Consider the following 26,812-nt stretch of genomic DNA (forward strand, 5'->3'; position numbering starts at 1 on the left):
CCTGCAGTAGCTGAATGGGTAAACAAACTGTGGTCCATCCAGACAGTGGAATATCACTCAGTGCTAAAAAGAAATGAACTGTCAAGCCATACAAAGAAATGGAGGGCTAAACCTGAAATGCACGTTACTAAGTCAAGGAAGGCTATCTGAAAAGACTACATACTATATAACTCCAATTATATAACATTTTGAAGGACAAACTATGGAGTCAGTAAAAAGATCAGTGGTTGCCAGGAGTTACGGAGGAAAAGGGGATAAATAGGCAGAACGTGGGTGATGTCAGGGCAATGAGAATACCCTGTATGACACCGTATCGATGGATACAAGTCATTGTACATTTGTTTAAACTCACAGAATGTACAACACCAAGAGTGAACCCTAATGGAGATTATGGACTTTGGGTGATTAGATCAACACAGGCTTGTCCATTGCACTACTCCAGGGGCACCTGGTGACTCAGTTGGTGGAGCCTCTGACTTGATTTCAGTTCAGGTCATGGTCTTAAGGCTTGTGAGGTTGAGCCCTGCATCGGGCTCAGCGCAGACAGAACCTGCTTGGGATTCTCTCTCTCCCTCTCTGTCCCTTCCCTACGTGTATGCTCTCTTTCACTCTCAAAATAAGTAATATAATAAAAATAAATAAATAAATATACTACTCTGGGGAAATGTTGATAAGAGGGGAGGCTGTGTGTATGCAGGGGCAGGGGCATATGAGAAATCTTCATGCCTTCCCTTCAATTTTACTGTGAATCTAAAGGTACTCTAAAAAAAATAACATCTTACAAAATTTTGAGACAAAAGCAAAAAAATTTCCAGAGGGAAGGGAACAGTTGGCTGGATTTCAAAGAGATGCTTGGCACCAGAAAGGCTCTGATATGGATTCAAAGCTATTTGGTTCCTCTAAGAAAAGCTGACTTGTGGGATTTGCCCACCGGGACAGCCAGGTAGCTCCTGACGGGGTAGGTTTTCTCTAGGCTCGAAAGCCGCATCCCAGCCTCAGCTGCTGGTCTGCAGAGAGTCTCCTCCAAGTTGCCCCCAGAGGCAGTATCCGGGAGCTCCTTGTGGGTCTGTCTGTGGTGGTGGGGTTAACAGCTGCCATAAGACCTGGGCTCCAGCCAAGAGTGCAGGGGGTTACACAGCAAAGATCCCCTTGGGTAGACGTGAACCTGCCCCACGGCTAACCAAACTTAACCCGCTGGTGTCTTCGTTCCAGTCTTTTGTTTTCAGTGTAGATTCATCTGAACGGCGCTATAATTCTATTTTCTATCTTCTTTTTTTTTAACGTTTGTAGACCACAAGTTGGGAAGGGGCAGAAAGAGAGGGAGACACAGAATCTGAAGCAAGCAAGCTCCAGGCTCTGAGCTGTCCACGCAGAGCCCGATGAGAGCTTGGACCCACAAACCGTGAGCTCATGATCTGAGCCAGTCAGACACTTAACCAACTGAGCCACCTAGCTGCCCCTCTAATTTTTATGTTTTGATTTAAAAGATTTTTTAACTTGACACATAAGGTTTTCCTGTTAAAATGGCATGGAGTGTTGGTGAAGGCACATCCTCCCACTGGTCTCCTTGCTTGTTTCTTCCCTTGGAAGAGGCCAGCAACAGGGCTTTGAAATAAAGAACGTGGCTCACCTGGGTGACAGGTTAGAGTGGCACACGTCTTGTGGTGGATGCTCTGCTCGATGCTACAACCTTCACCCACGTGCCTTCTGATGGCCGCGATTCCACTGGGGAGATGCAGTTATTAAGAATTTAGCCCACGGAAGCTGGACATTCAATTTGTTACTCATTTTTTAAGACTATGAATGAGGATGTACTTAACATTATTTCTGGGGATGGCATCTCAAAAGTGGCTGAGCCAAAGGAATGAGTGTTTCCAGCTTCTTTATACATGAACAGTTGTTACAGATTTATTTCCCACAACACAGAGCTGCTGGTGTGTGCCTGGCCCACACAAGGACTCAGGAGGGTAGGGTAGGGTAGGGCCAGGAGAGGCAAATACATGAGTTGCTCCTATTAGATTTGGAGGTGAAAGAAGATGCCTCACACTTGACTCCATGTGAAGATTAAACAGACCACACTGCTCACTTTCAGCTACCTTTCCATCGGGCCCTTTAGGTTCTGCCCTTGCCCTGATGTCTCCTTCTTCTCTCTGGCCTCCATCACAGTAAAACCCAATGAGTTTGGCACCCACCAATGAAGCCCCACAGAGGAACCAGAGCTGCCTGCGCCAAGAGCATCTGTCAGTTCTGACCCAACGGGAAAGGCTTGGCCAGTGCTGCTGCACCCTGGACCCCTCCGACCAAGGAGAGCAGCTTAGGCTTGCAGCCTTGACAGAAATCCACAACCTTGCTCACTTTGCCTGCCATAGGTTCTCATGGTCAGCTCTATGTATGATGAGTGATGGTAAACTGTCTTTCTTAAATAAACCTCCTTAGGTAAATGAGGTTAAAAACAAAAAAAGGAACAGAGACTTTAAGTGGACTATTAAATCAATGCTGGTTTGGGTGGTGCAGAGTGGTAGCAATATCACAATAATGTCAGGAGATCTCAGGTGGGTCTTTAGACTAGGCACACCCCTCTCGAACTCCAGACCCAAACACCACGCGGCCTCCACAAAAGCTCCTGGCTGCAGGGACACCTGAACTCCCCAGCAACCCATTCCCTGCTCCCGTCCGCCAAGTCACTGAGCCTTGGCCCTGCCCTCCACTCGCCCTCAAGGCTCCATCAGCCCCACTTCCTGATGTTCCTCCTCTGCCTGCCTGCTTTGACCTGGTGGGTCTAAGCACCCTCCACAACTGCGCCAGTGACCTTGGAGGCACAGTTTACATCATCACTCTCAATGCGGACCTTCCAAAGGTGCTCAATGAGCACCTGAGCCCTCTGGGACCTGGCCCTGTTTGGCTCCAAGGCCCACTTGCACTGCACAAAGATGCTCATTCTGCACTCCAACCACTACGGCACAGTTCCTGCATCTCTGCTGCTCCACTCCTGCTTCCTTTGTCCTGAATCCCCAGTGGCTTCTAGAACCACTGAGTCAACTAGCCCAGGCCATTGCTCCTGGACTTCCTGTTACATATGCCATCATATCTCATCACTTTCTGAGTTGGAACTTGTGTTATTTATGGCCAAACACATCCTCACGGGTGCATCACCCCTACACCAAATTCAGCATCCACCTCTTAGGCCCCTGGTCGTCCCTACCCAGCAGCAGTCTGCCTGACCCTGACTAACAAGCCTCCCCCCAGGAACCTCTCCTAGAAAGGAAGAGGTAGAGAAATCCCCCCAAAGAATGAACAGGTCCACACAGACCCAGCCTGAGAAGCAGGGATGTGGCTGCGTGGCTGGAGACAGCAGGGAAGCCAGGCTGCTTGTCCCTCGCCTTCTGTGGAACCACGTACAGGCTGAGGGTTCCCACTTCACAGAGCCTAAGGTACCACATTCCCACTTTCCTGCCATTCCTTCACTGTAAAGGTGTGATCCTATGAAAGTACAAAGTCAACAACCATTCTGTGAGCCCAAGAGCCTGGCCTACTCCTAGCCTAGGGCTGCCATCTCTGTTACAAAGCGAGCCTGGCAAGCACTAGGGACTTTCTCCATAAGGCACATGGAAAACAGAAGACCCAAAAGGCCCCACATGCCTACCTCAGAGATGATTTGAGCTCTGACAAGTAGTTGACCATGGGGTGGCAGAGCTGAGTTCAGGGGTCAGAGCTCCTGGACCCGACCCTGCCACCTTCTGACCATGGGACTCTGGCACGTTGAGCCCATTGTGGGGGAGATGGGTGGGAGAGGATGCTATGATCAATGTGTGTGTGGCGGTCACCTCCCTGTTTAGTACCCCCCTTACCTGAATGCCTGGTTCTCGCGGTTGTTCTGGAGAGCGATGGTTTCCACTTCTGGACCCCCGTCCGCTATGAACCTGGCCAACTTTTCTGCAAGGTTCTTGGCCTCTTCATCCTCTGGGGGTGAAACTTTAAGCAGGCTGTCAGTACTGAGCTCAACTCACCACACCCAACAGCCTAATTTCTGCTAAGAACCCCATGGGCAACAAGAGGGGTTTATTTTAGGAACAATGTAAAGAAAAACAGGCAAATGGGAATCAGATTACTACACGGGGACCAAATACCAAAGTTAATATTACAACATCCCACCCCGCACCCTGCCCCTTCCCACCCCATAGATCACAGAACTGAATATGAGCGAAGGTCTGGATCCAGGCCAGAGGGGATATGGAAGCCCCACCTCAGTCTTTCTCCCAGGGGTTGCCCATCCAGGTTGCACAGGGGAGTGGGCCTGGCCCTCCTCATCTGGGGAGGTCAGGGGAGACAGCTTTAGGTGACAAAAACATACTGACCTCCATGGCCTGTGTTTAGCCTGAACATCACTGCCCCTGCCACTCACCACAATCTGACTGGGCTTTCACTTCATGCCAGCTGGAGACCAGCAAGCATCTCCCCCTCCCCTGATACTCATTCCACCAGGAGCTCACTTCCGCCCTCCCCAAGTGTCAGGCACTACATTTGTCTCTAGGTCCTCAGTGCCAGACAGGCAAGAGCTCATTAACACTTACTTAAATGACCAAGAACCAACAAGCAAGCACTCCTCCCTCCTACCCCTTTTATAAGCACAGAGCTGAGCTCCAAAACATAACAGTGACCTTGACCTTGGCTCTCAGACTCAATGGTCTGAGGTAGGGAAGGCAATGCCCTGGCTGCCTGAGAGGGCACAGACCTGGGTGGGCCATCTGCACCATTCCATGCACGGCAGCCTCCAGAAACCCCAATGCCATATGGGGCATACTTTGTCCACACACCTCCCCAGAACCTCCCACCCCCTCCACCCACTAACCTTTCTGAAAGGCTGCCTGCAACTTCTGTGCTTCCTTTCTTGTCTCCGCCACCTTCTTTCTGTAGTAGAGGAATTCCCTGCTATTCTTATCATGCAAAAACCTGGAGAGAAGTTTTACAAAACAGAGAGGCAGATGAGCAGTGGAGATGGGGTGGCCCAAGTAGCTTCTGAAGAATGTTGTGCAAAGCAAGTTGGTGAGCAGAGACACCTTGATGGGGCCTAGGACTAAGTGTCTGCACCACACTGGGGCCCCTGTAACCTCTGGCATGAGTTAGAAAGCACTCAGAAACTTGAAACAGCATCTGGCCCGTACGAGCAAGCACCCAGCCCCGACCAGCCTTAGTAACCAGTAGGGTTTTACAAGAATGCACATTACTGTGTAACAAAAACATTAAGTAGTGGTGGCCTTCCCCTCCCAGAAATACTTACGAAAATGCCGGGTTATCCTTGTAGTTCTCCATAGCTACTTTTTCTAACTCGGGGCCTCCTTCTGCCACAAAGCGGGCCAATTTCTCTATCACTTTCCGAGTCTCGGCTCCCTCTGGGGGTGAAACTTTAAGGAGGCTGTCAGTACTGGGGTTCAACTCACACACCTCACAGTCAACAGGCACACTCTCTCTATGGACCACAACGACAGAGGGGTGGGGGAGAAGAGGGTGAAATGCGGGAGGTTGTCGGGTGTCCTGGTCCAAGCACAAAGCACTGTGACAAGGGGGGTGTCGGTCTAAACAATCTTTGTGAGACATATTGGGTGGGAGAGAAGGGTGTGAGCCTCCCAGAGATCAAGTCGATCCCCAAGCTGGGAGGGAGACCTCAGAAAACATAGCCAGTCTCCCTCTTTTTTATGAAATGCTTAATTCTTTTATTTACCAGCGTTCAGTTTAACAAATTGGTTTCCTGTCACCATTCAAAGATGACCAGTTCCTTTTTAGAGTATCATTACAAACTCTGACTTAAACACATTGAGGGAGTTTCAATCCATTGACTTAAATGTATCAGGTGGATTTCAATCCATTGCAATTAATGTCATCACAGAAGCTCAATTGTCCCCTCTGTGGCTGGTAGAGCCTCTTCAGGCTGGCCCCCAAGGCCTTTGGGCCTGACCCCAGGAGTCTCTGACAGCCTCCTCGCTATCTGTGGGGACAGAGTGCTCCAGGATCACCTCATACACTTCATGACCAGACCTAGAGCCAGCCATTTCTCCAAGAAGTCTTGGTTCCCATGAGGGAGAATGTATGTTTCCAGACCACCATCTGGTGCCAGAGGCGCTGACTGCAACAGGCTTAATCATTACCTCAGGGCCTTTTCAGTGAACAGAGGTATAAAAAAATTTCTTAGTATTTGTATTAGCCTCCCCGCCAAATTGATCCACATGGAACTTGCTTTTGCATCTTATTGCTGGCCTGTTTCTGAGGCATCTGTCAGCCCATTTACAGCTCACATCCCTTTTATGAGAACTCCCAGGAGAAATTTCTCACTGCCACTGCCTAGGAATATTCACTGCTCTCGGCAACAGGGCTATACACTGAGCCTGCAGCCAATCTTATTCCTCTTGTTGCTTCAGCTGCTAGGAAGCTGGAGGCCAGTAATCAGGGACCTGTGGCTTGAGGAGGATCCTTAAGAGGTCACAGGGACATTCTATACCCATCTTTCCCCCTAGCCTTAGCCTCTTCCTGAGTGCCTGGAAATGACCTGCTTCCCATTTACAGGCATAAGTGGTTTTCTAGGCCTGTATCAACAGCAGGCCATGACAGGCCTCAAGGACCTTGAGACACTGCCCCTTGTGAAGCAGCCCTTCCCAGCAGAGCACTGCCAAAGCCAGGATGCCTCAGGAAAAGCACCCTCCCTGGCTCCATCTTGACAGATGCTCTACAGTGCAAGGCTGGTCACTGATCTGCTCAGATGCATGGCCGGAAGCCAGCATCCTCCTCCAGAGTAACAAGTCTAAAGGCTGTCACAGCATAACTATATGGTTACTTCAGTCTATCCTGTCAGGGTGATATGACTGCACCCGCCAGCCTGGGGCAGAGGTGGTGCAGGCCTCCTCATGGCTCAGCTGGCACTGAGAGGCCTTATTCTCAGTGTGGATGGAATTAGACACAGTAGTTCTGCCGCCACCACCCACCACCCTCCTACATAAGAGGGCTGAGCCTGGACTGGCTTTCCAAGAAAAATGATCATCCTTCACCTGGGCAGGAGGGCACGCCCTCCAACATGTAGGCCCGTACCTCTGGCCGGAGCCGATGGGCACAATAACCCACAATGCAAAGAGGCACTTCTGGTTCTAAGACGGCTCAGAAAGTGTGCACCCAGGCAGGGGAGCCATGGAAACTTCTCTCATGCTGGACAAGGATAGACACAAGCAAGTGCTCCTTGGAGAATGCCCCCACCCTGGTTGGAGACCAGCCCACACAAGTGGAGGATGGTTCCCATGGCTCCCAAGACGAAGTCCACAGTCTAGAGCCCCTCCACACTTCCCTCTCACTCCTCCTCACACCCTTTCTTCACCCCCCAAACCATGGAGGGTCCCACTCTGGCCCTCAGCTCAGCCTGGAGGCCCCCCATCCCAGACACACTTTCTCCACTGGCTGTGGGTCCCACCGCAGAGCTGGAGGAGCAGTGCTGAGGGGAAGGTGGCAGCCCCCGCACCTCACCTTTGATCTCCAGCCACTGCTCGTAGTCTTCCTCCTCATCCTCATCAGGAGACTGGAAGACACTTGGGCGGGTGGCCACAGGTAGCTGCTTGGCATGCACATAGTTCTTCACCTGGCCTGGTGGGCTGCTGATGAGAGGCGGCCTCTTGCCAGTGCGGGGGAGCACTCGAGTGGGGGCACTGGGCGTGCTGGGTGGGGCATCTTGGGATGGAAGGAAAGATACTCATGCTCAAAGTCTGTGGTGCACAATTCCCTGTCTTCCCACCTAAACGTATGTTGCAAACTCATTAAGTGGGGCTGAGTCCCTGGCTTCCAGCATGGCGACTGGCAGGGGGTGGGAGCTCAGAGAGGACACCACCCTCATTTTACAGAAGAAAACCCTAAGGCTCAGAGAGCAATGACTTGTCATGGTCACCCAGCTTGGAGAAGATAGGCTGGGCTAGGCAGGCAGCAACTCTGGCAGAAGACTCCCTAACACCTGCACCCAAAGGCCAGGGCTATGCCAGCTCTTCTGGATAAGGCCCCACACCTGGCGCATAACCATTCCCTCTGATTGTCGGCGGTAAGCTGGAGACAGCCTATTCAAGGCTTTTCAAACACAGATCCTGGCCTGAGGGGCTGCAGTGAAGGATTGATACAGTCTTTCCTCCCTCTCTGTGGGTGAATCTGCCTTTAGGTTAACTTTCTTAGCTATCTCCAAGAAAAGCTGACAAAGACCGACGGCCAGCTATTCGGTCAGCAGCATTCTTACACTAAAAGTAAGCTGGTCAGTAAACTGCACAACCACAGACAGGGATGGGCTCCCTACAGCATGAGATTCTCATACTTCGCATGTCCCATGGGGCTCCTGTGGGCCAGGTGGCCCCCTCACCTATGGATAAGGGTCCTATCCCTCACATCTAAGCTGCTGATCTAAACCACACTGTGGTCCCACAGCCCTGGTGTTGGTTTGTAATCCTCCAGGGAGCTTCCCTGGTATAATGTGACATTGGTCCTTGAACCCAGAGGGCAAGGTGTCTCAATACCACATCACTATCTCAAGGCTATGTGCTTAGAGTAGCCTCTGGGAGCAGGGAAGACAAGGCAGGCCCATATTTCAAGTACAGCAGAGAGACTGAGAAACCTCTGGAGTGCCGGGGTCCAGCTCACAGGTCCACTGGTGGGCACATCTTTTCAATGACACTCCTCAACACCTGGGCCATGTGTAGTCAAGCCCCTTCCCCTGCCCCGGACTGAAACCTGGGTCCTATGGGGCAAGCACCTTGAAGGCTGGATCTATGCTCTCCCCCTGGGCATTTACTGTAGGGGTGAGCAGAGTGAGGGTTCTCAATGAATGTGGGATGAGAGGAAGAACTCTGAGGCAGGACCTGCCGTTTCTGAGACGCCCAGGGACCCTCAAGGGGAGAGAGCTGGCAAAGTGAGCCCCAGCAGGGGGAGACACAGGATGGGGGTGACCGCACTCACCTGTGCTAGTCTGCGCCTTCTGCAACTTCAGAAACTGCTGCAAAAAGCTGCCATCATTAGCAAACTTGTTGGAAACGGAAGAGTTGTGTGCATTCCCAATTCTAGACCCAAGACAGAAGACAAAGAAGGTGAGCTACAGGAGGAAAGGCAGGGGCCTGCCTCGCCCATCTCAACCCCACATCCACCCTGGCATTCTCACCTAGTGGGACCCAAAACCCTCCCCCAAAGATGTCTGACAACTACTGAGAGTAAAGAGCAGCCTTCATTGTAAGATGGAATAATCTTGTTCTGGCCAAGGCAATACTACCTATATTGATGTTATCTCTACCTGCAATATTGACCCTCCAGGTTCAAATGGTATCTCTAATAAAACAGCTTAAAAGCACCCAATCCTCCTGCACAGCACCTGTCATACTTGTTAATTAATTAGCTGGGCTGTTTATTGGCTCCATGTCTGTCTGCTCCACCAGACAACAGAGATTTCCAAGGCAGGGCCTGTGTGTCTGCGTCCATGTGTAACCACAGTTCTTGGCCTAGGCCCGCCAGCACCTCTGTGGGTATCACAGGTGCATAGCACAACACCCAAAGCAAGCTCTTGGTGGAAAGACTAAAGAGGAATTTTATATTCTTATTATTTTTAGACTCATTTTTGCTGTTTGCAAAAAGTATAAACATCTATTTTCGACAAGTCAGAATTAAAGTAAACCCAGGGACCCAAATGGATAACTCAAATCTTGGGGTGCCTGGGTGGCTCTAAGCATCCGACTTCAGCTTGGGTAATGATCTCGCAGTCCATGAGTTCAAGTCCCTGGTCCAGCTCTGTGCTGATGGCTCATAGCTCAAAGACTGCTTCAGATTCTAGGTCTCCCCCTCTCTCTCTGCCCTCCCACCACTCATGCTCTGTCTCTCTCTCCCTCCCTCAAAAACATTAAAATTATTTTTTAATTCAAATCCATTTCCCCTGCTCACAAAAACAATACCTGTTTATCATGGAGCAATCAGAAACATACAGAAATAGAAAAGCAAATGGAAAACCTACAGGACGCTTTTCCTCTCAAAACAGTCACTGCTAACTTTTTGGTGTACTTCTTTAAAATAGAAAGAAACAAAGTTATGATCATAGTCTACATCCTATTTCTTTCATTTTCTATCATAACATACCATCTTGCCCAAATCTCAGAAAGCCCTCGTATATACTGCTTTCAAGGCCACACACCAATCCATCATACAGACACATCCAATAATTGGTAAAGGTTCAGGGAGCCCATAGATCTAGCCTTTTTCCTTCAAAATTATTCTCCTTAAAATCTGTTATATTGAACTAAAAATCCGAACAACCTCATTGCAAAGATCACTGGTTAAATAAATTACAAGACTTCCACAGGGCTGCAGATGAAGGAGGCCCGAAGAATTAAAACTTTAGAGACAAGGCAATAAAGTACACTGAGTAATAAAGACACAAAAAAAGGATATAAAACTACTACAGTATGGCCCTATTTTTATCAAAACATATTTAAATTTAAAAATAGATGTATGATTTAAAAACACATGCTTTTTGAATTAAAAATTATTAGAAAAATCCATCAAAAAGCAAATAGCACTGTCTCTGGGTTGCAGGGTTAGGAGTTATTTTGGTTTTGCCTCATTTTCCTCTCCTTTATTTTCCAGACTATCTACCCTGTACAAGTTTTTTGGTTTTTTTTAATACAAAGAAGGATCTGCAGATAACTAGCTTCGGCATTAAACAAGCAGGACCTCTGGTGGCCCTTATCCTCATGCTATATCTCCCTCAAGACGGACAGAAAGAGGGGCGCCTGGGTGGCTCAGTAGGTTGGTTAAGCGTTCGACTTCAGCTCAAGTCATGATCTCCCGGTTGGTGGGTTCGAGCCCCGCATCGGGTTCTGTGCTGACAGCTAGCTCAGAGCCTGGAGCCTGCTACAGATTCTGTGTCCCTCTCTCCCTATGACCCTCCCCTGCTCACGCTGTCTCTCTCTGTCTCTCAAAAATAAATTAAAAACATACAAAAAAAAAAAGAGAGACAAAAGGTGGGGACAATGAAAGACAAGAAAACACCTCAAGGCATCAACGAGACAGCAAATGAATCCCACTTGAAAACCACCCATTAACAGATGGTAAGGGGTAGTATGCCATTGAAAACGATGGCTCCCGAAGAACAGGTAAACAAAACACAATCTGTCCACAAAGCAGAAATTTATTCAGCCATAAAAAGCACTGAAGTCCTGACGGACACTAAAAAGTGATGAACCTTGAAAGCATTATGTCCCGTGAAAGAAGACAACACAAAGGCCAAACGTTATATGAAATGACTAGAATAGCTTAATCCACAAAGACGTAAATTAAGAGCTGGGGAAATAAAGAGCAACTGCAAATGGGTACTGTTTCCTTCTGGGATGAGAGAAATGTTCCAAAACTAGAGAACAGTGATGACTGCACGATGCTGTGAATATATTAAAAAATCGCTAAATTGTACAGTTTCAAAGATCAATTTTTTGGCATACTAATTACATCTCAAGAATAAATCTTAAGAACTATGATGGTTGTAAATAGTTGTAATGCAAGGGAGGGGGGAAGAGGTGGTGGTGATGGAGGAGGGCACTTGTGGGGAAGAGCACTGGGTGTTGTATGGAAACCAATTTGACAATAAGTTATTAAAAAAAATAGTTGTAATGCAGGAAAAAGCTTTTCTTTTAAAAAGTTCAGGGGGAAGTGGCAAATGAAATTGATCATAACTTCCTGACACCAAGCTAAGACATGGAAGAGGACTACAGCAAAGAGGATGTTTTGAGGCAACTTGACTATTTCTTATTTCTCCAGTGAGAAATTCTATTGTTTTTTAAATGCTTTATTTATTTAAAAGAGAGAGCGTGCTGAAGACATATAGAGAAAGCAGGGGAGGGGCAGAGAGAGAGTGAGATACAGAATCCTAAGCAGGCTCTGTACTGTCAGTGTGGAGCCTCACGCAGAGCTCAAACTCACAAAACATGAGATCACAATCTGAACTAAAATCAAGAGTTGGATGCTAAATTGAACCACCCAGGCGCCCTTTCAGTGAGAAATTCTAAAACTTTTTCTATGCTTTTACAACAAAGAAATTAACCTTACTTCCAAAGCCACCAGTATTATGCGCCCAACCACGTGATGCTCCCCTTCAGCTGCCTGATCCTGGTGTTGACATCCAGCTGCTTCCAGGATCTCTTGAAAGCATTCCTACAGGTCTTTCCCATCCTGGTACAAGTCCTTCCATAACACTAGGACAAGAGCCTATAAGCCCACTGATTTACAGATCACTCTATATCTAGTGCCCACATTCATAAGTGCCTCAGAGATCCCAGGCTCTGGGTTCCCGTAAGGATAAGGTTTTAGGGGCACAAGAGTGGCTCAGTTGGTTAAGCGTCTAAGTCTTGGTTTCAGCTCAGATCATGGTCTCGTGGTTCATGAGATCAAGCCCCACGTTGGGCTGATTCTCTCTCCCCCTCTCTTCCCCTCCCCACTCATGCACACACACGCTCTCTCAAAATAAATAAATAAACTTAAAAAAAAAATAAGTTCTAAGTTCTGCCCTCAAAGAGATGCCACAAATGTTTAGAAAAGGTGGGAACTAGGCCAGCTTTAGAAAGGGTTTAATATGTTCCATGCTTCATCCCTCAGAGGAAGGGACCCACCTCTCTGATTATCAACCTGAAATTCTTGGATCTTGTCATCCTGATCACATCACCATTGCTCAGAACTCTTGGGTGCCCTAAACATTTCTCAGGAAAGGGAAGAGGAAACCCTGTCTGATCTACCTCCTGCCTGGCTCTGAAACAACTCCTTTGGTGCAACAGCTTGAGCCACCTGACACACAAGGTTTCTCTTCCCTTCCTGCGTTCTGCCAGATGGGCCTTTCCCTACTTCTCCAATGGGCTGGCTCTGAGAACACAGAAGAGACTCTGCTGGGCCCCTACACTGGCTGCACCAGTGAACACACTGCCTCATGTTAGCCACTGGCAGCTCCAGGGAGAGAACTGGCACTCCCATAAGGATAGAGATGGAGTCTAGGTTTTTGCTCTGTGCTACATCCCTGGCCCCAAGCCCACAACTGCTCAGCATTAAATAACTGGTAAGTACAGGCAGGCCATCCTCTGCGCTCCCACACACCCCTCAGCCCCCCCAGAGCCTCCTGAAAGAGCATCTGTGTCACTCCTTGCATCATCAGGCTGTGGCCAGGTGCAGGTATACCCTGACAGATTCTGAACACAAAAACTTCTGCCAGGGGCCCTCTAAGACCCCAATCCAGGCACACAGGGGCACTTACTCGCCAGGATGCGGGGGCTGAGGGCTGATGACCACCTGATTCTGCTTGGCTTTCTGCTCCATTTTGGCTTCAATTTCACGTTTCTTCTGAGCAATGAGTTCTTCCTGATGAAGTATGTTCATGTTCATCTTTCCAGACTTGGGAGGTGCAACTCCAAACCACCGGTTAGCTTTCCCTGAGGAGAGAGAAGCATATTAGAAAACATCATCGTTCCACAAACATGGTAGCTGCTACAGGAACAGCCCTGTTGCTGCTACCTGTATCAACAGACATTTAAGCATCCATTTCTGGGGCACCTGGGTGGCTCAGTCGGTTAAGCATCTGGCTTCGGCTCAGGTCATGATCTCACAGTTCGTGGGTTCAAGCCCCACGTCAGGCTCTGTGCTGACAGCTAGCTCAGAACCTGGAGCCTGTCTTCAGATTCTATATCTCCCTCTCTGACCCTCCCTTGCTCGCACTCTCTCTCTCTAAAATAAATTAAAAAACATAAAACAAACAAAAAAAAAACTTAAGCATCCACTTCTTCACTTATTTCATGAGTGTTTACTGAGTGAGTTATGTACCTGCTCAACTAGGGTAGGGGTGTCTGCCCGTGTGGATCTCACCTTGGGGTAAAAAGACAATAGACTTACAATAAAAAAGTACCCGCAAAATCATAATAGAAGCTCTCTGCTAGAAATTTTAAAAAGGGAGGAAGAATAATAGAAGAGCAACCTATACAGCTAGAGCAGCCAGAACATATCTGTTAACAAAGAAGACATTTAAGCTAAAACCAGAAAGATAAAGAGCCAGCCTCTTGAAAAGCCACCTGGGGAACTATCTAGGCAGAATAAGGAGCAGTTACAAAAACCTAAGGCAAAAAGAAGCCTGGTATATCCAAGGACCAGCAAGGGCCCAGTGTGGCCAGAGTCAACTGTGCCAGGAATGGGTGTGGGAGGACAAATATAGAGGCTTAGGTTTTACTTAAAGGGCTTTGGGAAGTGACAAGGGAGTATGATGCTGACAAACAGTATTTTTAAGGTCATTCTGGCTACTACTTGGAGAGGGTACATGGTAGCAGCAAGAGACCAATGAGGAGGTGTGCAGGCTCCAAGTAAAAGATAATGGTGTCTTCAGATGTTAAGCGAAGAGATGGACAAGACACCTCAAAGGCTTCCTATGGGACTTGGAATAAAATCCAAATTCTGAAAGTTGACTTTCAGGGCCATGTCAGAAATGACTCCCCTCCTCATTTCCACTTCATTCTTTGATATTCTTCAAAATGACAAGCTTCCCTCCAGCCATTCCCATAGCTGGCACCCTCTCATTTCAAATGTCCTCTGCTTAAAAATACCGTGACCAACCAGTATTAACAGCCTCCATCTCCATTCTCTCACATCATCCTAACTTCTCTGTAAATATTTCCTCTTGGTGCACTCTCTGACGCCCAAGTAGAAAGTAATCTTCAGAAAGGCAGGGTCCTTTTTGGTTACCACTACAACCTCAGCTCCTAGCATACTGCTTGGCACACAGTATTTGCTGAATGGGTGAATGCATCCAAGTCCGGGAGGGGTGGGGGGCGCGGCTAGGCGGGAAAGGAAAAGGCGAGCCTCGTGTTAAAGTCGGGGCAAGAAAGACCCAGAAAAGTGTGTACAGAGAGTCCTAGAGCAGTTCGGAAAAGCAGCTTTTCCAGAAATCGGACACAGGCCAGACGGCGGCTGCTCGAGGAAAGGGGCTCAGGATAGCCCAAGGTTGCCGCTGTTTCGGGGAGCAGAGCTCTGAGCGGCTCTGAAAGCGATTATTTCGGAAAGGGCGCACAGGGCCGACCCAGTGGCGGCCTTTACGTAATCCCGGTGCCCTCAACAAACCAGGCGGCGGGAGCAGCAACTGGGTCTGGGGTCTCGGGAGACAGGAAGTTGCAGAAACCGCCGCTTTGGGACGCCGTGGGGGCTGAGGCTAAGGGCTAACAGGTCGGGGTGAACCCAACGGGACGAATAAACGGCGACGCATAGCCTCGAGGACCCAGGCGGGCGCTTGCGGGGAGGCGGGGGCTGTTACCTGCAACATCCCGGTTGTCCATCTTGAGACTCATCCAATCCCACAATGCTCCGGGTCCACTTGAGAAGGCATGTTATAATGCGCATGGCCTGACGGGAGATGTAGTCTGTGTCGGCAAACCAAGTCCGGCCACTCCGTGGACACCTGGAGCCTTTCCCCAAGGAAAGTAAACCTCAGCCTACTGGTAATTTCTGGTCTCAGTCCCGCGGACCAAAGGGCATCGCCTTTTCTCGTCCTTTCCCGGAGCCGCAGCCACTCCAAAGATAAACTACATGTTCCAGAATGCTTTACATGGCAGCTCTCGCGAGACACGTGAGAAGTGCCCCTCCCCGCCCCGTGCGCCTGCTTCCGCCTCCCTGTAGCGGCGGCTTGTTGTTGTGGAGGCCAAAATGGCGGCTCAAGCAGCGGCGGCGGCTCAGGCGGCGGCGGCTCAGGCAGCGCAGGCTGAGGCGGCCGAGTCGTGGTACCTGGCGCTTCTCGGCTTCGCCGAGCACTTCCGCACTTCCAGCCCGCCCAAGATCCGCCTGTGTGTGCACTGCCTGCAGGCCGTGTTCCCCTTCAAGCCGCCTCAGCGCATCGAGGCCCGCACGCACTTGCAGCTCGGTTCCGTCCTCTACCACCACACCAAGAACAGCGAGCAGGCGCGCAGCCACCTGGAGAAGGCGGTGAGCGCGGACCCGGCCGCGAGGGAGGAGACGCGGGCTCTTTTCAGGGCCTGGGCAGACGGACTGCAACCCCGGCCGGCACGGGCCGCCTGGCCTGTCTTGGGGGTCCTGGGGCGCGACTTCAGGACGAGCCGCAGGACCCCGAAGTTGCCAGCGTCTCAGGGCACCCGAGGGTCTTTCTCTGTACCTTACTTAACGTCTTTTGTGACACGCAGGACCCCGTTCGGCGTAGTCGAGAGTTGTTTCATCAGGAGCTATAGGGCCCCCAAATTCTTCAGGATTTCAGGAGTATATCATCAGTTGGCGCCTATGGGAACGCCACCAGATCGGCCTGTGGGTCCTGCAGCTTCCAGCTCCCCAGGGCTCAGCCCCGGGAGCATCAGCATGACCGCTCCTTCCTGAAGTGACGCAGGATAGGGGAGGGTCAAGGTGACAGTTCAGGGTTCCCTTGGGAACCTGAAGTTTGGTCTCTCGGGAAACCTAAGAAAGCATCCTAGACCCGGAAGTCTGATAGAAGTGTCTGGAGGGTATTATGCCCCTGTCACTGATGCAGGGAGTCGCAGATGGGAGGCAGAGGCTCAGAGGGAAGAGGTTAAGGTCCTGTAAGGAGGCAGACTCAGGGGGGCCCTACATTCCAGGACCACTTGGTGGAGTGGGGTCGGGAAATGTCTAAGCTGCTTTTTCTGTATCCATGGTGACTGCTCTTCCTCCCACCCTCCGTTTAGTCTATCCCCTTCAGAAGAAAGACCCCATCCCCCCATCTTGACTTGTGGGATCTTGGTTCTTCAAAAAATGTGGGAGAGTAGCGGTCATTGTGCCCGTTCTGGCCTAGGCGTTGTTTCTTATCACAGGAACACTGTGCTCCTGTCAGATCAGGCCTCCATTTGCCATTTACCCAGCTTTATTCTGCTTAGAGATTTCATGAAAAGAATCAACTTAAGTTTTTACTTATTTATTTTTAATTTCTTAATGTTTGTTGTTTATTTTTGAGAGAGAGAGAGAGACAAAGTGCAAGCAGGGGAGAGGCAGAGAGACAGGGAGACATAGAATCGGAAGCAGGCTCCAGGCCCCCAGCACAGAGCCTGAAGAAAGGCTCAAACCCGTGAACTGTGAGATCATGACCCGAACTGAAGTCGGAAACATAACCGACTGAGCCACCCAGGTGCCTCTTTTCTTTTTTTTAAGTTTATTTATTTATTTTGAGAGAAAGAGAGCAAGCATGAGTGGGAGTGGGAGAGACAGAGCATGAGCAGGGGAGGGGCAGAGAGAGAGAGAGGGAGAGACAGAATCCAAAGCAGGCTCTAGGCTCTGAGCTGTCATCACAGAGCCTGACATGGGGCTTGAACCCACAGGCCGTATGAGATCGTGACCTGAGCCGAAGTCCGACGCTTAACCAACTGAGCCACTCAAGTGCCCCTCTTTTGTTTGTTTTTTTTTAAGTTTATTTATTTATTTCGAGAAAGAGACAGCATGAGCAGGGGTGGGGCAGAGAGAGGGGGGGAGAGTATCCCAAGCAGGCTCCACACTGTCAGAGCAGAGCCCTATGTGGAGCTCAAACCCACAAACTGAAATTATGACCTGAGCTGAAACCAAGAGTCTGACTCTTAAGTGACTGAACACCCAGATGCCCCAAGTTGGGGTTTTTTGTTGTTGTTGTTGTTGTTGTTGTTTAATTTATTCAGCAGATACTTATTCAGCTCACATCTATTCTAAGTGCTGTGGATCATGGATAACTAAAATAGTCCCTGTCAGCGTGAGCTTATGTTTTAGTAAAGGAGACAAACATTAAATATGTAGTAAAAGGTTAGGCAGTGATAGAGGAACCATGGAAAATATAGTCCAGGGTGAAGAGATGGAGCTGATGGGGAGTTTTTTTTGGCAGAGGTAGTGGGAAAGTCTATTTGTAGGAGTAACATTTGAGCAAAGGCCTGAGTGGGATGGGGAGAGCAAACCTGGAGGACAACTCAGGATGTCAGGCCGATCCGAGGAGTGCCTGAGCTGTGACCAGTAGGGTAAGGTCTCTCCTAGGCAGTGATGAGGCCGAGATCAAATGAAGCCCCAGACTTCCTTGAGTGTGGGGGTGCTGGAGACTGTGACTGGTCAGGCCTGGTGGCGCGGTGCCTTCAGTGAATTGAGGTTCTAAAGCTCTCTTCTCTGGATTAACAACAAATCCTGCCACGTCCCTTCCCTTGCCTCAAGGGTCATCTACTCTTTTTCTAACAATGGGTCATAGTTGCCATGTATATGGTCACATTTTGCCCGCCCAGGGCTGTGCAGGGGAAGCAGCCATGGACCCATGATTTAAGAGCCTTCCCTTGATTTTACAGAACCCTGAATCTTGTGGGGTTTTCCAAAGAGCCACAAGGTTGGCTCTGCAGCTCACACTGACATTATACTTGGAAATCCCTCCCTTTCTGTCGGGTGTTATCCCTACCTGGGAATTCATCCAAATTATAGTTAAAGTGCTCTTCTCCATGCTGTTTTCCTTCTGCAATTGTGTTATCTCCTATTGTGCTGCAATACAAGCATGCTTTCTTTATCTTCGGTCTTTATTGGTTCTGTGATTTTCCCCAAACCAGGCTGCTATCAACTTTTACTTTCCCACACCCTTCTCAATAAAAAATTGTAAGACATTCTTCTTTTAGAAGTAGTTCGTTTCTAGTACTGAAGAACAAATGGCAAAAGAAGTTCTAGTTCCTTTTCAGGGAGCCAACACAAAATATGGGGAAAAAAATTTTTTTAAATAAATTCTACCCCTAACATGGGGCTTGAAATCACAACCCTGAGATAAAGAGTCGTCTGCTCCGACTGGCTGACTGAACCAGCCAGGTGCTCCAAACTCCCCCCCCTTTTTTAATGTAAATGAGTCTTAAGTATTTTGTGACTATTTTCTTCTTGATCTTTCCTCTTGCTGTTCTTTTCTGAACTAGTTTTCTCTAACTTATGACTTTTAGGCAAAACTTTTTTTTAAATGTTTGTTTATTTTGAGAGAGAGAGCAGGGGAGGGGCAAAGAGAGGGGGAGAGAGAGGATCCCACCTAAAATTAGTACTGTATTTGGCTTCCCTGTTATTTTCACATCTTTTTTTTTTTAATGTTTTTATTTATTTTTGATACAGAGAGAGACAGAGCATGAGAGGGGAGGGGCAGAGAGAGGAGACACAGAACCGGAAGCAGGCTCCAGGCTCTGAGCTAGCTGTCAGCACAGAGCCTGACGCGGGGCTCGAACCCACGAACGTGAGATCTGACCTGAGATGAAGTCAGAGGCTTAACTGACTGAGCCACCCAGGCGCCCCTATTTTCACATCTTTTGCTTTCTTTCTGAAAAACCCCCAACCTCCCTGGTAATCACTTTTTTTTTAATACAAGGGTAGATTATTTACCTTCTGTTTGCTTACTGTCAGCGTCTAACTGCCTCTGCTGCACTTGTAACCTGTGTAGAGAACGTATAACGTACTTCCCCATCAGCTTCATCAAGTCACCAACTTTGAAAGAATCCTCTGTTAAGTGTTTCCATCAAAGTATGCAGGCCATTTCTCCCTTTGCTCAGCAGCATGCTTGCTTGCTTTTCCCCCAAGATTTTATTTTTAAATAATCTCTACACCCAACTTGGGGCTTGAACTCACAACTCCGAGAACAGGTCACGTTCTCTTCCACATGTGCCTGCCAGGCAACCCTCAGCAGCTTTCTTTGAGGTCACAGCTGTTGGTCTCTCATTGGTCCCTGCCTCTACGGGCCCCTGGAGCACCTGCTGGTGTCTTCAGTCCCTGGGTCTGCTCAGCAACTCCTGTAGCTCTTATGGTGCATGGCTGGACACTTCACCTGAGAGGTCTCCCCTTGTGGATTATGGTTGTGGCAGTGTTGTGTGTGTGGTAGCAGAATTCTGGGCTGCTCTGGGACTCCTGGAGTAAACATTTCGTGATTATAAGAGATGTCTCTTTCTTGAGAAATCTCTTGGCTAGAGAATGTGTGAAGCTGTCTTCTGCAGGTTCTTTCATACCGTATTCTGTGTCATTTCATTTTCACCTGGGCTTTCCTCTTGCTGAACACCTATTCTTGGGTATATTTTCAGTCTTCTGTGGCCTAATTATTACACTGTTATTCCAGCAGACAGTCCCATTTTGGTCATTTGCCCATCATCTGTGGAGACGGGAGAATCTGCGTGTCTGTTCTTAGATGTAGATCTATACCCTATTAACTAAACTTTTGATCACATTCCCTCTTTATTCCTTGGCCAAGAAAATGCAGCAGCATCCTTACATTTGGCTGATTCAAATGCCACAGAGGAATAAATGCCACTTCTCTGGAATGAATTGTTCATTGTTTTCTATAATCTAGGTAGTCATTCATTATACAGTGATTTCTTTTGACCGTGGTATCCACATCCATGGTATGTTTGCTTTCTCTGTGGCTTTGGAATGGAGCTGCTTTTCAGTGGTGGTTTCACTTACCTGACTTAGAAAGCAGCTCCCAAATGTGTTGTCCAGATGCTTGTTAATTCTACTTTCAGGTTTGTTTTGTTGTTTTTGTCATTGTTGTTTTTATTTTGAGAGAGAGAATCCAAGCAGACTCCATGCTGTCAGCACAGAGCCTGATGCAGGGCTCCATCCCACAAACCGTGAGATCATGACTTGAGCGAGAGCCAAAACCAAAAGTCTGATGTTTAACCAACTGAACCACCCAGGCTCCCCACTTCCAGGTTTAACCTGAGAATCTCTGGTTTACCTTATCAGCAAGTAATTAATTGCTTTCCTTTCTAAGGCCCGAAAGGACTTAGTTCTGGGCCTTTCATCGGCAGGCACGGCTGGAGCGGATCTTTCATCCTTCAGCATCGTGTCCTGCCAAATTCCATGCCCCATCGCTGGGAGCAAAACCTTGTGCAGAGCTGTTATTTGGAGAGTTTGGCGTTAAGCATTTTCATGGAAGAGTGATCTGTACTTCCTCCTGTTTTCATTTCTATTTTCTTCACCCTCACTTTCTGTCTCCTCTGAATTCAGGATGTGAAATCTGTCTAGGAACCATCCCTTCACAGTTCCACCAACTCGTCCCCCTGCCTCCCCTCCAATCCGTGATTCTTCCTGTTCCTGCTTGGGAATCTCTGGGGTATTGTTGCCACCTGCTACATGCCAGGCTCTGCATGTGGTCTTCTTGGGGACACTGTCTCATTGGATCCTTAACAAACCCATGAGGTAGTGACGTTGCTGACAGGGTTTTTCATGGTCAGGGTCACACAGCAGGAAGAGGTAGGCTGGTTTCTAAGTGCTGTGCTAACATCCCAAAGGAGTTGCGGTTGATAACTATTTCTATACATTTTTGTGGTTTAGAAACCTGATTAATAAGAATGTGTCTTTATTTTGAGGTACAAGAAACCTTGACACTCTCTCAGCCCTGGATGGAATCTTCCGGGCTTGAGAGATATGCTCATTCAAGCCCTTTCACCCCTCATGGCTTGTACTGGCTATGTGGTGCCCCTCACTTTCCCTGAGAGCCCAAAGGTAACCTCAGGACTTTCTAATATGTTACTTTGTATTCCTGCCTAGCACCTGCAGGCTGCCCAGCTCTGACGGACTCTCACTTTGGCTTCTTTCCCATCATGAGGAAGAAAACATAAAGCTATTTTTTAGCATTAGACAATAAAACATATGGATGGCATACCGACTTTGTATGAAGCAGGAACCTTAGTAACATATTCTCTGTACTTTAATCGTGAGGTATATTTTCTGAAGTCTACATATTCATGGTGAATTTATGTTGCAAGTGTTAAAAAGATACGAAAGTGACAGTTGACAGTTGTTTGACTGACAGTCCTGGGAAAGTGATTGACTTGCCCTGACAAGGGCCAGTCTTGTAGCTCTCATGTCCCAACCATGTCTCCAGTCACACAGGTTCCTCCACTAGTTTGCTGTCCCCTTCCAACTGGTGGCCTTCAGGAACCTCTCTTGCTACACTGACCTACCCTTTGGGAAGAAGTGGTTCTGTAGAAACCACCCTGACTTCTGTATTTATCAGGTCCATTGACATCACCCATTTGGCTGAAACTGGCCTAGCCCTCATGGGAACCCTGAGCCCCTCCTGTCCCTGCTGCAGGGGGACCTTGGAAGGGAACACCCAAGCTGGCTGCAGAAAGCCTTTTGCCTGGGCTCTACATGTGAGTATGGGCATAAGACTCAATCAGGAGCCCTGTGGGACTGGGGCTTTTTCTGGTCTCCAGTCCTTTCACCTGCTCCCACAGTGCCCCCTTGTGGCCCACCTATGTTTTGCAGGCAGCTGGTCTCCGAGGCAGCTCTTCTTGGCTTCCTGGCCACCGTTCACCCTAGGCCCAGAGGCATCTCTCTTCCTAAGACCAGCACCCCCACGGATCCCTCTTCCTCCCTTCGCATTCTCTTCGCTGCCTCTAGGTGCTCTTAAAATGCAGATCTGATCAGGTCCTTCTGTTTTATGTCTCTAAGATATGTTCCACGAATGATATTAGGGCACTTTGATCCATAGGCAGGGCTACCACGTTAATGGTGGGAGATCCATTGCGCCTTCCAGCCTCACCTTCCTGCCTTCCGTCTTTTTCATAGGCTCTCCTCTGCCCGGGGCACCTCCCACTCCCTCTCTGCCTGGGGACACCACCCCCTCACTTTCTACACCATCACCCTTCAAGGCCCAGCCTCAGTTGTCATCCACACACACACTGTTCTCTGACAGTATAGTGAGTCAGGGTCTTCTGGCCAGCACTGGATCCTTCTGCCAGCAATTGCCAAGACTGTGAATGTAGGATGAGTGGATTGGCAAGGACAGTGTCAGGCGCATGCTTAGTTCCTAGGTGGTCTGACACAGTGTGGTTGGTGTAGTTCACGTGGTGGCCTGACCCATGCACGCGCTGACCGCTGCCTCCCATTGGAACGTGGAGCTGCAGGGCGCCGCAGTCTTCAAGTGGTAGCATGTCACCCAAACCCTGGGTCGGTGTGTGTGCCAGCAGAGAAGGACAGTGAGTTCAGATCTTAGGACTGCCCCCACCATCCCCTGGCTAGGTTTGCCCACACCAGTCCTTTCGGTAGCTCTCGTTTCCACTCTGACACTAGCTTTGCTCGTTTCCAAGCATCTTTTAAAGTGGAAGATTTGGGGGGCGCCTGTGTGGCTCAGTTGGTTAGGCTTCCGACTTCGGCTCAGGTCATGATCTCATGGTTCATGAGTTTGAGCCCCATGTCAGGCTCTGTGCCAACAGCTCAGAGCCTGGAGCCTGCTTTGGATTCTGTGCCTCTTTCTCTCTCTCTCACTATCCCTCCTCCACTCATGCCCTGTGTCTTTTTCTCTCTCTCTCAAACTAAACATTAAAAATTTTAAAAAAGGGGCACCTGGGTGGCTCAGTCAGTTAAGTGTCTGACTTCGGATCAGGTCATGATCTCATGGTTCATGGGTTCGAGCCCTGCATCGGGCTCTGTGTTAACCGCTTGCTTAGAGCCTGGAGCCTACTTCGGATTCTGTATCTCCCTCTCTCTCTGCCCCTCCCCCACTCACACTCTGTCTCTCAAAAATAAATAAATGTAAAAAAATTTTTTTTAATTTAAAAAAAATAAAGTGGAAGGTTTTTTTAATGTCCATTCATTTGTTTAGAGAGAGAGAGAGTGCGCGCACGTGCATGTTTACAAGCAGAGGAGGGGCAGAGAGGTAGGAAGAGGGGTCTTTCTCATGACCACTAGATAAAGATCCAAGCCAACATCAAGAGTCAGGCACTCAACTGACCAAGCTGCCCAGATGCCCATAAGCATCTTTTGAAAGTCACTGTTCCAGGAAGGACTGACACCTGCAGACCCACTCTTAAGTTGTAACTGGTTTCTCGTGTCACAGTCTGCTGGCTGTCAGTGTACCACAGTGAGTGGTACAGCGGGGCTCTCTGTGCTCCTGAAGCATCCCTGCTTGGGTAGAGGGGGGCTCTGAATCCAACTCTGGAGGCTGACGGGACAAAAAATGGGTCCAGAGGAGCAGGTGCTCATTTTCCCACTCTTTCATGCCGAGCAGGACACCTTACCCCTTAACGCCTACAGATTTTGGTGATAGGACAACCTGTGTGAACCCTGAAGTGGAGCCAGTAAGCAGGCACCAAGTGTTTGGCTGAGAATTAACCTTTTTCTCTTTTTTTTTTCAGTGGTTGATTTCGCAGCAAGTATCCTTTTCCTTTTGGTATTGTTCCCTTTAAAGAAAGCTTCTTTTGAAAATAATAACAATAATAATAAAGATTATATTGCAAACTTGAATCCCCCCTGCATAAAGCACCCCAGTGTTTTAGGCTTTGTCCCACCTGAAGTATCCCTTGAATGTGGCCACCCCTATGGACCAGCAATCTCTCCCTGGGTGCCACACTGCTCTGTATGTCCTGTCAGCTAGCTCTGCACCCTGTTAGCATCAAACCTAGGGATTGCTGGAGGAGAACATGAACTTGAGGTTTCAGAGCAGGCAACGAGGTTTTTCTTCCACCAGTCTCTGCAATGTAAGAAACCTAAGTTGTAGCCCTTGTGAACTGACCACTTTGCAGTGTCTCTCCTTCCTTAACCGGATGTTATTAGATCCAGCAGTTTGAAGATGTTAAATTTGAAGCAGCAAGTCTTTTGTCAGAGCTGTACTGTCAAGAGGTAAGAACACATGAAGGTTTCTGAGAACAAGTCACTCTCCCTATAGTAAAGGCACAATAGCAAACTGGCTCCTAGGAGTGGACTCTCTTCTGGCTTTTAATATTTCCCATTACTTCTCTACCTCCTGTGCCCTGGCACAGACCATCCATGAGTCGTCACCTGCTAACGAAGGCCAGCAAAATCTTTCTACCAAAGACTGTTGGAAAACAGCCTTGTTCCTAGGTTTAAGGTGATTAGTTCCTAACAGGTCCATATGCTTTCTTAACCTGGTTGTGATCTCAGACGTAGCTTAAAATCACCTTTCCTCGCTTTGAGCAGCCATGTGGGAGGCTCCCTGGGCAGCAGAGACTACATGCTTCACATCCCTGGCCCTTCTCTCTTGGTTGCAGAACAGGAAAGATGATAATTTGTCATCTAATTTGACTGTTCAGGATTTGGGACTAAAGCTACTTTCAGTATAGTTGAATGAGGAGTTATTTTAAGAGCAATGCAAAAACTTCCCAGTCAGTGAGTCCAATAAAATCTTTTCTTCTTTTAATAAAGTAAGTTGGCAGCCCACAGATCCTTTGGTGAGCATGAACAGGAGTGGCCTTCTGGTGCCACAGCTGCTGCATAAGGAACCCAGCTTGCTTGCGCCTTGTTTTTTCCTCCCCAAACTTGACTGTTTCCTTTCAGAATTCCGTAGACACAGCAAAGCCGCTGCTGCGGAAGGCGATCCAGATCTCCCAGCAGACTCCGTACTGGCACTGCCGCCTGCTCTTCCAGCTTGCTGTGAGTACCACGGACCCAGCCAAGAAGCATGGGGGCCCAGCAGGGGCTGTGACCTTGGGGCAGGTACGCCCCAAGTACAAATAAACTCCAGGACACACAGGCCCTCCTCAGGCTGCTGCACTGCATGGGTGGGGACATAGGGACATTTCCTTTACCTGCTAACCAGCCTCTGTCCTTGGCAGTACCACCCTGAACAGCCAGCCCCCAGGTTGACAGTGAGAGTGTCCATCCCCCTGCAGGCTGACACAGGGCCTTGTCTTCATGTTCCCCTCCCTCCTGGTGCTTCATTTGACCTGTGTTCATTTAAATTTGGGGAGAGGCATCTGGATGGCTCAGTCGGTTAGGCGTCTGACTCTTGGTTTTGGCTCAGGTCATGATCTCACGGTTTCGTGAGTTAGAGCTCCCCCATTGGGCTCTGTGCTGGCAGTGTGGAGTCTGCTTGGGATTCTGTGTCTCTCCCTGTCTCTCTGCTCCTACCCCACTCACACACACAGTCTCTGTCTTTCTCAAAAATAAATGAACTTAAAAATTTTTTTAAATAAATTTATTTGGGGAGTATTTCTTGCCAGTAGTCCACTGTGTTTTGTAAGGACTCAGCTGAGATTACAAGGGGCTACCTATTGGTCGATGAATGCCTGAGTCAGGCCTGGCCTCCTTGTAGGTCCTCAGCTCATCTTCCCTTCATCTCCCCAGGTATAGATGGTCCCTGTACTCTGAGACACTCAAGTGGTGGGGGGCTTTTAGGCTGGGCTTTCCTGGCTGCAGTGGGGGGGGGGGGTCTGCTGGCTGGTGGGCAGGATAAGGGACAGATAGGCTCTACTGTGAGGGACACCTCTTTTGTTCTGCCTCTGCCCATACCTCCCCCTCATTGGCTGGATTCCAGTCTCTCCTGTCTCAGAACTGCCCTACCCACCAGGCTGCTCTCACCTACCCTTCATGACCCAGCCCTATCACCTGCCTGTACAGCTGCGCTGTGAGTCACCTGAGTGTTGGTGGGCACCTTGTGCAAACAGGACCCCAAGGCCCTGCAAGTGTATCTTCCTTTGAACCTGTTAAAGCCTCTCTGTTTGAAACATCTACACACACTTATCCCTGAGGGAGTCCTTTCTCACCTAGGGCTCCTCTGGCTGCTGCCCTAGTGACTGCCCCCCAAAGGCAATCTGCGAAGCACACAGACACACTCAGAGTCTTGGGGGGGTCTTTGCCTGTAAGTATTAACTGTTGGCTCTGAGCTGTTAAGCTTAAATGAAGTACACTGTAGATGAAGTGGAGTTCTATACCCAAAACAATTAATGTGATATAATTTGGTTGATTTAGCTTACAGCTGACACTAAGACAGTTTTGTTGGGTGTGGGGAGGTTCAGTTTTAAGCCACCAACAGAGCACTGAGGTCAGGTACTAGGTACTGTAAAGTAAGCGTCCTTGCTCTCTCTCCTTTTTA

The 26,812-nt window shown here is 48.9% G+C and overlaps 2 protein-coding genes across 7 annotated transcripts in view; one reads left to right on the forward strand and one right to left on the reverse strand.

Annotated features, from left to right (window-relative positions):
- The window catches only part of SUGP1 (SURP and G-patch domain containing 1), a 31,148-nt gene extending 15,211 nt beyond the window's left edge, over nucleotides 1-15,937 (reverse strand). The window contains exons 1-7 of one of the 3 annotated variants that reach the window (XR_003901381.1): nucleotides 15,320-15,937; nucleotides 13,283-13,457; nucleotides 8,968-9,068; nucleotides 7,504-7,704; nucleotides 5,279-5,402; nucleotides 4,850-4,950; nucleotides 3,849-3,972 (exon numbers count right to left, since the gene is read on the reverse strand). Coding sequence is in view for 2 of the 3 variants with exons in the window: in XM_029918624.1 (XP_029774484.1) it covers nucleotides 3,849-3,972; nucleotides 4,850-4,950; nucleotides 5,279-5,402; nucleotides 7,504-7,704; nucleotides 8,968-9,068; nucleotides 13,283-13,457; nucleotides 15,320-15,353 (860 nt within the window). In the remaining variant the exon portion in view is untranslated. The remainder of the gene's footprint in view (nucleotides 1-3,848; nucleotides 3,973-4,849; nucleotides 4,951-5,278; nucleotides 5,403-7,503; nucleotides 7,705-8,967; nucleotides 9,069-13,282; nucleotides 13,458-15,319) is intronic. The other 2 variants (XM_029918625.1, XM_029918624.1) reach the window with 2 other exon arrangements.
- The window catches only part of MAU2 (MAU2 sister chromatid cohesion factor), a 29,834-nt gene continuing 18,702 nt past the window's right edge, over nucleotides 15,681-26,812 (forward strand). For all 4 annotated transcript variants that reach the window (XM_029918626.1, XM_029918627.1, XM_029918628.1 and 1 more), the window contains exons 1-4: nucleotides 15,681-15,984; nucleotides 24,117-24,134; nucleotides 24,535-24,600; nucleotides 25,276-25,371. In XM_029918626.1, coding sequence (XP_029774486.1) covers nucleotides 15,709-15,984; nucleotides 24,117-24,134; nucleotides 24,535-24,600; nucleotides 25,276-25,371 — 456 coding nt within the window. In that variant the 5' untranslated portion in view covers nucleotides 15,681-15,708. The remainder of the gene's footprint in view (nucleotides 15,985-24,116; nucleotides 24,135-24,534; nucleotides 24,601-25,275; nucleotides 25,372-26,812) is intronic.

Source organism: Suricata suricatta, chromosome 12 (assembly GCF_006229205.1).
Source record: "Suricata suricatta isolate VVHF042 chromosome 12, meerkat_22Aug2017_6uvM2_HiC, whole genome shotgun sequence".
Classification (NCBI taxonomy): Eukaryota; Metazoa; Chordata; class Mammalia; order Carnivora; family Herpestidae; genus Suricata; species Suricata suricatta.